Genomic DNA, 8,824 nt, shown 5'->3' on the forward strand with positions numbered 1-8,824 from the left:
AATTTTAATCCATTTTCTTGCAAAAATTGCTGCTTTTAAAATAGTGTTATACCTCTTAAAGGAAAAGTAATTTTCTGAGAACATTTTGTTTGTTTAAAAGCTTTTGAGAAACTTTGTGTGACATAAAAATATGTATTTTTTAGTAGTTCATAGGTGAGTTGCTAATTGTTCCGTGTCAGGAAACTTTTCAGTGTTACAGGACCTAATGCCTCAAGGAATACGAAGTATGCAAGATAAGACCATATCCCCGCCATAATGAAAGAGCTTTTTAAGTTACGCAGCCATGGTCTGGAGATAAGGGAGTAAGCACGACACCAGAAATGAATTAAGAATGACTTTACAATTTTCATCTAATACACTGCCAGCTTATATTTGGCTTTAGTTCATTCGCCCCGGCATCATCTTCACTGTCATCAGCTTTCCCCGTGACAAGGCCAGTAGACTCACCCACGATTTCTGTAGTTCAGTTATCTTCATGAAGATCCCGAGCTGCATCCTTCTTGTCTTCTAGTACAAATACGAATGCTTGCTCAGCCTCCAGGTCACCAGGAGATCACTTCATTTTTGAAAACGAAAAGGAAATCGTGATACACTCTCCTAAAACGTTGAGTACCGGGAGGAATCTTCCATCTGCCAGTACGTCTAACAGTAACAGAGCAGGCCATCTTCTAAACAAAGTTTACAGCTTAGGAAAAGTCCGGGATTTGATGGCGGTGTTACCAGAGGCAGCAGCTGTACAAGCATCTCAGCGTAACTCGTCAGTAGCTTCAGCTATACTATGAACCCAAATTCCTAATTCTGTACCAATAGAATTGAACTAAATACTTGTTAGGCGTATTCTTATCTGCAACCCAGCTTCCCTTAACACCTAAAATTGTGGCATATTTGCATACAGCTCATCTACGTTGATTAGGGAAGGTCTACAAGGTCATCTTGTTTAGACCTTGATCTAAACAATTCATCCTCCCCGAATCATTAGCAAGCTCTGTGACGACCTCTCCTCTCCCTTGATTGCCCTGCGCTCCTGCTTTCCTTCTCCCACAGTGAGAGTCCTTTTCACCACGGATGGCAACAACCCCGTGGCCCTTAGAGCCAAGGAGACAAGAGCGGGGATGAGTGCTTCAGTGCCCCACATCTTTCCTGTCAAAAATGAAAAAAATGTATACTTACTGTGAGATTATAGAATCACAGAATCATTAAGGTTGGAAGAGACCTCCAAGATCATCGAGTCCAACCGTCAACCCAACACCCCCATGCCCACTAAACCATGTCCCTCAGCGCCTCATCTACACGTCTTTTAAATACTTCCAGGGATGGTGACTCCACCACTTCCCTGGGCAGCCTCTTCCAATGTTTAACCACTCTTTCAGTAAAGAAATTTTTCCTCACATCCAAATTAGTATTTAATGTTTTCTGTTCTTTAACTATAAAAGACTACACAGACTACATACAACACTATAAACATATATAGTACATACACGATACAACATACAATGAAGACAAATTCAGTAATGCACCACTGTAGAAAAAATGTTACGAAAAGCACTTAAAGATTTGATCCCCACCCCTTAAAAAGGGAAAATCGCCTGTGTGGTGGTGATGCACGTTAATTCTCAACTTTGGTTCGATTTGTTTTTCTCTCTTCCACCCTGATACGTACACGCACAGACATCCCGACATCAGAACAGGTACACTTGCAGGTCCGGCAGCTTGCGGCAAAACATCAGCGCAACTTCTCCATTACCGATCTGTGCAAAACGTCCAGTTGTTAAATCCGGAAAGGTCTGCTGGGTTCGCACTGCTGCCCGGATTGTACTCTGAATTGTCTGTGAACGCTGCAAAGCTATCTTTTGTAAAATACTGTAAAGACGCACGATTCAGAACTTTACGCGACCTTTTTCCCACATAGAACTATTGATCCCAAATACCTGTGGAAGCAGAGCACCGGATATCAGTCCCTTCTTTCACTCCCTAGAACTCCTCTTTCTCATCAAAATAATCTGCTAACGTTGGATACTGTTTCTTCCCTTTTTTTTTTTTTTTTAAGTACCCTTATTTTGCTTGTCCTGGAGCACTTCTTAAAAAGTCATAATCTGCTATGTTTAAAAGTTCAGTAAACAACAAAAGAAGAGTTAAGCAGTAGAAAATGTAAAAGAAGATGGACATTCAGAGAAAGCCGGGGTAACTGAATTTCACATACATCAGATTCAGATGGTACAAATGAAAATGTTATTGTACCAATTAGTATTGTAGGACAATTTACTTTTGATTGAACTACTGCACTGATCTGTCCGGAGATACTGCATTAACTGGCAACATTCACGCATCGGTTTTCAAAAGTGAAAATCCTCCTCTCCTGCCTCAACAAATACACAGCATCTTGTTTAACAATGCAGCGCTGTTACTGTACTGGCTTTCACTTGGACAGGTCCTGGAACGGGCTTGGAGATTTACGAAGGTCCTTCAATCTACCCGTAAATCCATCTGCATGATGGCATCTCAAATAAGCAGGTTCTAAAATCAGGGCATCTCCCCGAAGCGTTAACTCTTGTTTAGTTTAGTGAATATTCTAGTTTTCAGTTTCATACAGGAGGAGAGAAGAATCCTCCAAGTCTCCAAAGGCTGAGGTATTCACATTTTGTTGTGATCTAGAAACAGCTGTTATAGCTACCAATAGCTATTATTTACCAACACAAGATTTCTTTCTTGTGTTAGAAACACAAACAACTACAAGAAGAAAACAATTTCAAAGCGAGCTTCCTATTTTTGTTTGAGTAATACACAACGGTTTGGGTCAGAGGTCACATACCTTAGTTATTAACAACCGAACAAGACAGAAGTTGAAAAATCAGTAGCACAGTCATTGGCTCTAAAATTGTGTTCCTGTAATTCCCTTCCAACCCAAAAAGAAGCCAGCAGCTAAAAATTAAAATAAGCCTCGCCACTGAAGAACTTTAAGAATTTCTAAGAGCTGATTTGGTTTCTAATTCTGCAAAACTGTCAGTGTATGCTTAAATTTTACCCTTGTAACTAGTCTCGTGATCAGTGGGACCCATCATGTGTGTCTAAGCCTTCACAGGACTTAGCTGGTTATGCTAAAAGCATGGAAGAAGTAGAGTCATATATTTTGACAGTTAAAATATTTTGCATCTCAACTGGCAGTCCGAAGTTTAAAGCCTAGTATATCGCCTTTGGGTATTTGGGGATGGCGTTTAAAGTTGCCGTGTACAGCACGCTGTTTCGAGGGGGATTTTTTTGGGGGGGGAGGGGAGGGAGAGGAGTGGTATTTGTTTTGGTTTGATTTTTGGTTGTTTGGTGGGGTTTTTTCTAGTATCCAGACACCTGCCTATAACCATTTAATAAAAAACCAAAAAAAGTTGTTATATTCATTGTGTTTTACTAGAAGTGCTCCGCTGACCTACATGGCAGAGATGATGACATCTTAACTGTAACGCCAGACCTAAAAGCAGCTCCGTGTGGGCATGCACACCACACGTACGCATCTAAATGGAGCCGCTGGCAAGGTTTTAACAACTTCATGCCCTTTATATTCTCATACATGTTACTAATATTTCTAGACATGTAGAAAATCTGAATTTCAAACAATCCAACAAAAGGCAACAACCAGACTGTCTTCAGTTATTTGGCTGACTTGTTAACAGTGGCCTTTAAGAGAAGAAATGCAATTTTTATGTGCACATTACAGGGCGCTGTCAACTTAAGTTGGATCCAAAAATCTTTAATACTAAAAAAAATGTTTTAATGATTTAAAAAAAAAAAACAATAAACAAGTTTTGCGCAATATGAATAATTTCCAGGCACTTCTGAAACAAAAATGTAGAAACCTAAAAATCCCAATAAAAGTGAACAGATTTCACTGTTCGAATGAAAACAGTGAAAAGAAAGAAGGGGTTATTACATTTTTCATTGATTCAGGATATTCTAAATCAGCAGGTAAATACAGGTTTTTATTTAAAAAAAAAAAACACCTGTAAAAGCAGGTTTAAAGAGGTCCATTTGTGAAATATCCAATATCGTTCAACATTATCTCGAAAGAATATTTGGGAGCCTGTTCCCCCCCCCCGCATGCATTTTATTGTAGGCATTTGGCAGCATTTTCTTCTAGCTAAGATCAGCGACTGCTTCCCAGCTGCGTGGATTTTTCTCACCCAGCACAAAAAATTAAAAGCTTTAAAGAGAGTTTAAAAAGCTAAGATGATTACAAAACTACAAAAACTGGTAAGGAAACAAAGCCAGTGTTAAGAATATAAAAGATTTTCTAAAAAAAAAAAACCCAGCTGGCTGGGTTTTACGTTGACAGCATCCTTTTAATCCTTTCCTACCAAGAATCTGATTCTTGTTTGCAAAGTGTCTGTCACCAGAAATGGCTATATTCATTTTTAATTCCCAGAATTGAAATGTGAGCCTTAATCTAGACACTCTCAGGTTTACTCAGTCAACTTTTGAACGGTAAAAAAATCAAAGCAACCCTCTCGGAGAGTTTTATTTTCTAGACAATCAAAAAACTCCAGAATGCTCCAAGTTCCACAAATATAGTTAAGTCACTTCTACAAATAAGGTCCGGTTTATAAGAATCTGTCATTTAAACTAGACTAAAGGACTTCAGTTATGAAACTGCCTTACAAAACATCAGTAAATTAAATAACCACATTTGGAAGATTTACAAGGTCTTGCACCAAGAGGTTAAATGCGCTACGAATACCAGTGCAGCATGTATTCCTTTAGTAAAATACAGTGCAATTATGTGCAAAAGTACGTTAAAACGTATACTCCTAAACAAAGTCAATTACGTAGAGCTAAGACTTTAAGATATGTAGTCTGCATGGCCTTTAAAAAACTTTGAGAAAGAGATTATATTAGAAATAACTTTCCTAAAAACATTATTTTTGATTCTTCATTAAGCACCATAGGAATATTTTAAAACAGCTACATCGTTTTCTCAAAGCTTGCAAAGGCTGGGTCTACAATGGAAGATTTCAGGAAAGACATCCAAAAACTAAGTGGAAAGCACAGCAATCGGATTTACATGAACGTCTGGTCACAAGAAAGTGGGTGAACTACATCCTCTTCTAAATACAAAGGCTGAAGGACTCCACGGAAAACAAAGCGGCACAATATGACAGTTCCACAGGAAACATCGATTTGGGTGGTCACTTTCAGTCTGGAATGTGAACGGCGTACCCCCCACCCGCACCCCTTGCCCAGCGTTACACAAACCTTAACACAGCTCCATTCTCTATGCACAAGACACACAAGAACAATCTCTAAGACCAAAGAAAGCAGGTTGAAGTAAAATCGCTGAAGGTCTCCGCAGTCATTCCTGCAGCTCTTATTACACACGGACTTCCCCAAGAGGTTAATTTTCCCTACTCTGAACGCCTTCACAGTTTCAGAGTTAGCTAGCCCGCACCTCAGCACAGCTCAGCCGTGTGAGAAGCTACATCTTCCGACAGTTTAATTGTGGCGCGCTGGCCAGAACCATGCTCAGCTGATATCCCGTGTCTAGTGGCTTCTACCAATATTTACAACGAGGTGGCATCTTCATGCTAGAGTGACCAGAAATTGGGATGCCTGGTCACTAAATATCATTTTGGATCCCCGTTTACATTCTTACCCCACTTTCATTAGCGAGTTAGTCTCCCAACACACACAGATAATCCGTGACTCTTTTTCAGGTGTTCTCACATGCAGAAGTCCGTCCTTTCTCAGATAAGCAGATACCAAAAAAATACCCTCTGACGTTGGATGGACTCAACAAAAATAGAGTAGCAGTCCAAAAGACTAGCCCTGGTAGGCTGGAGGTGGCATTTTCAAATGTGCTGGCAAGATTTACAAGCCCACGTTTTGCTCAGATTTTCCAAAGTGCTAAGGACCCAAAACGCCAGCAGGATTTTCAAAGGAGCTCAGCTCCAAATCTGGCATCTCCACGAGTTGTCTCTTTGACGGTCCTAATTTAGATGGCTAAAATAGGGGCTATAGAGCCCAGAATTTGTTAAAGATCTTGTCCCAGTGAGATTTTTCTATGATGATGTGCGTCACTATGATACTGTTCAGCTATTGCAAACTCAAATTTACAGATGACCTGGAATAGGGACTAATGAAAGCTTAATGCAACTTCAGATACAGAAAATAAACATCTCACCCGATGCCAGTATCTTCTTGCGAAGGTGGCACCCATCAGGAACTTAGACCAGACCATTGCAAAACAAGTCTCTCTACTTTCTGCCGTTTTCAGGAATCACTAGTAAAGTGACTTGTTTAAAAAGGAGCTTGTTTCTTCTTTCCTCATCCTACCTGATCTGGCAACGAATTCTTAACTGCATTTGTGACATCAGAATCGCCTCTCACAAGTAAATTGCGACATCACTATACGACTGCTGTTTCACTGTAGGATGAAGCAGATAGAGAAGCTGAATTGTTCTTTTTCAGTGTGGAAAATAAAAGCATAAAAGGTATGCAAAAACCCCCCACCCTGGTTAAATCAGAGGGCTCTCTGTTTTTTAGGTTCCATCTAACGTTTGCCAAGTGTAAAGCCTTTACTCTAAAAACCTCAAGAAGCACCGTCTTGTTAAGTGGGAGGAACTGCTCACTCTTTGTCAGCCATGTCTGTCTACAGGCTTCTGATCTAGCGCTTACTCCAGCCAGAAAGACTCATACAATTTGCCTTTTCATGAAACACTTATAAACAACATAGTAAAGAAGCATTAACAGTCTTATCTCACAGTATATTTCAGTTTTGTCTCTTCATTAGGAAAGAGCAGGTTACCCATAAGCAAACAGACTTTCTGTTGGTGGTGCGTTTTCTTCAAAGCTTCCCAGCTTGATTTTTGATAGCTTATATCAACTTGGTACTGGAAAGGTAAAAAAAAATCTCACCTCCTTTGAAAGCCAACCTTTACCTCTCCCAGCAAAGAAACATGAGGTCCACGCTGAAGTTTTAAAAAAAAAAAAACCCCAAAACAAAAAAACAGTACTTGGAACACCATAAACCACGAGGAGGATCACCGAAGACTAAAAGGAAATATAGTAAAAGAGAAAGAAAAGGATTTGCATACAAAGACACTAGTAAAAATTTCTGAGATTTCCTACCCAATTGCTTCAAGAAGGGTATTCAGAGCTGGTTTATATGCATAGCTCAGATATTTATATTGAACTGCTCCTCGGCTACATCAGCTGTGAATCTGGCTATTTAAACTCCCAGAATCAGAATTTCCAAGTAACCCGATTGACAGCTTTTAACTTCTACTGTAAAAAGCTGAAGAGAATTGGGCAGTTTGCTTAGTCTAAACGGAGAGACCAGGACACTAGACACCATAGCATGCGCTTACTATTTCTTAAGCCAAGACTACTAATGTCTAAATGACATTAAAGACACATCTGAAGATCTGTAGTCCGAGCTCTTGAGAGAGGAAGATGCAGTAAAAACAATTCAGAAAGAGAAGCTTGTTCTCTAAATACCTGCAATTAAGGACATACGAAATATATTTATTCTTACTGTCTATGCTTTCAGCAGCAGCATATTTTTGTTATCCTGGTTTGTCGGCCCTGGTTTCCAGGTGAAATCCAGTCTAAGCAAACACTTAAGGTTTACAATTTAGCTAATACTGTCCTAGTACAGAAGGATCCCAGCTTAGTTTAGAAAAGTCCAAGGTAATGGATGAAAACTGCATTTCTTTTCACGTAATCTTCAGAGAGAAGATAGTGCTCCTTTCACATCAGGGATTAAGGACCATGACAGCATTATTTGAAGAAACCTGTTACCAAAACAAAACAGAGATGTTCCACCTGCAAAATCAAAACTAGGAGGCAGAGACACCACTGGAAATTGCTCAAGTACAACCTCTGTGAACCCCAGACAGAAGATTCTTCACAGATTTCTGGTGCACAGCACTGAAAACTTAAAAGTATTAAAAATTCCAATTCCCCCCCCTCTTCTATTAAAAAACGGAATAATAAAACCCAGCACAGTCTCACTAATTGGGCAAATACGCAGCTTTCTGTTGCAGACTGACCACTGCCAGGGAGACACTTTAAACGCTCCCACTCTCCTCTCACTGCTACATAAGTGTTTCTCGGTCTGATAAGCTCCTGTGGATTTCCTGCTTGTCATCACCGTCGGCATCATCATCATCAGCTGGATCGTTTTCCTCTCCAGACTCCACGTATATGGGCCAATCGTTATCCGCATCACCCTTCTCTTGGCCTTCCGATGAAGGTTCCATCAGGCTGAGGTTAATGGGCATCGAGTCCTCGTGGGTCGTGGTCACGCAGGTGCAGCTGTCGCACAAGCCAAAGCGTCGCAGTCCTTGAGACAGGCTGCTCGTGAATGTTCTCCTGCAGCCTTTACAGATGATCGGCTTGTTTGATCGATGCACCTGAAGTTAAAAATAAAACACTGTGGTAAAAAAGGCAACCTGCCTTCTTGCTTTAGCTCTTTCTGGGGTGCAGGTTTGCATGGATTCCTAGAACAGAAAAACACCTACACTTAAGCTAAAGGGCAGACGATCCCATCCCATTTCCAGCGACAAAGATTTGGGGCTACGTTAAGTACTAATGAGCCAAATACCAGTGGCTCAAACTTATTATTAGAAAAGTTTATCCCACATTGGCAACCATCATTTTGTCCAACGTATTTTGGGAAATACGATTGGGAAAGGCCAAAAACTTTCAAAAATTTCCTGATAGACGTAATCGTTCAAACTTACACTTAAAGCATGGCTCCGGAGGTGTTCCTGCCGAGTGAAACGCTTCCCACACGTCTCACAGGGGTAGGGTCTCTCACCTGTGTGAGAGCGAATGTGCC

The 8,824-nt window shown here is 40.4% G+C and overlaps 1 protein-coding gene across 1 annotated transcript in view; it reads right to left on the bottom strand.

Annotated features, from left to right (window-relative positions):
- Window positions 1-7,970: 7,970 nt before the first annotated feature.
- Window positions 7,971-8,824, bottom strand: part of ZBTB8B (zinc finger and BTB domain containing 8B) — a 4,545-nt gene continuing 3,691 nt past the window's right edge. Inside the window, exons 3-4 of the mRNA XM_009332213.1 lie at window positions 8,727-8,819; window positions 7,971-8,396 (exon numbers count right to left, since the gene is read on the bottom strand). Coding sequence (XP_009330488.1) covers window positions 8,079-8,396; window positions 8,727-8,819 — 411 coding nt within the window. The 3' untranslated portion in view covers window positions 7,971-8,078. The remainder of the gene's footprint in view (window positions 8,397-8,726; window positions 8,820-8,824) is intronic.

This window comes from Pygoscelis adeliae, unplaced genomic scaffold, assembly GCF_000699105.1.
Source record: "Pygoscelis adeliae isolate BGI_AS28 unplaced genomic scaffold, ASM69910v1 Scaffold359, whole genome shotgun sequence".
NCBI classification, from domain to species: domain Eukaryota; kingdom Metazoa; phylum Chordata; class Aves; order Sphenisciformes; family Spheniscidae; genus Pygoscelis; species Pygoscelis adeliae.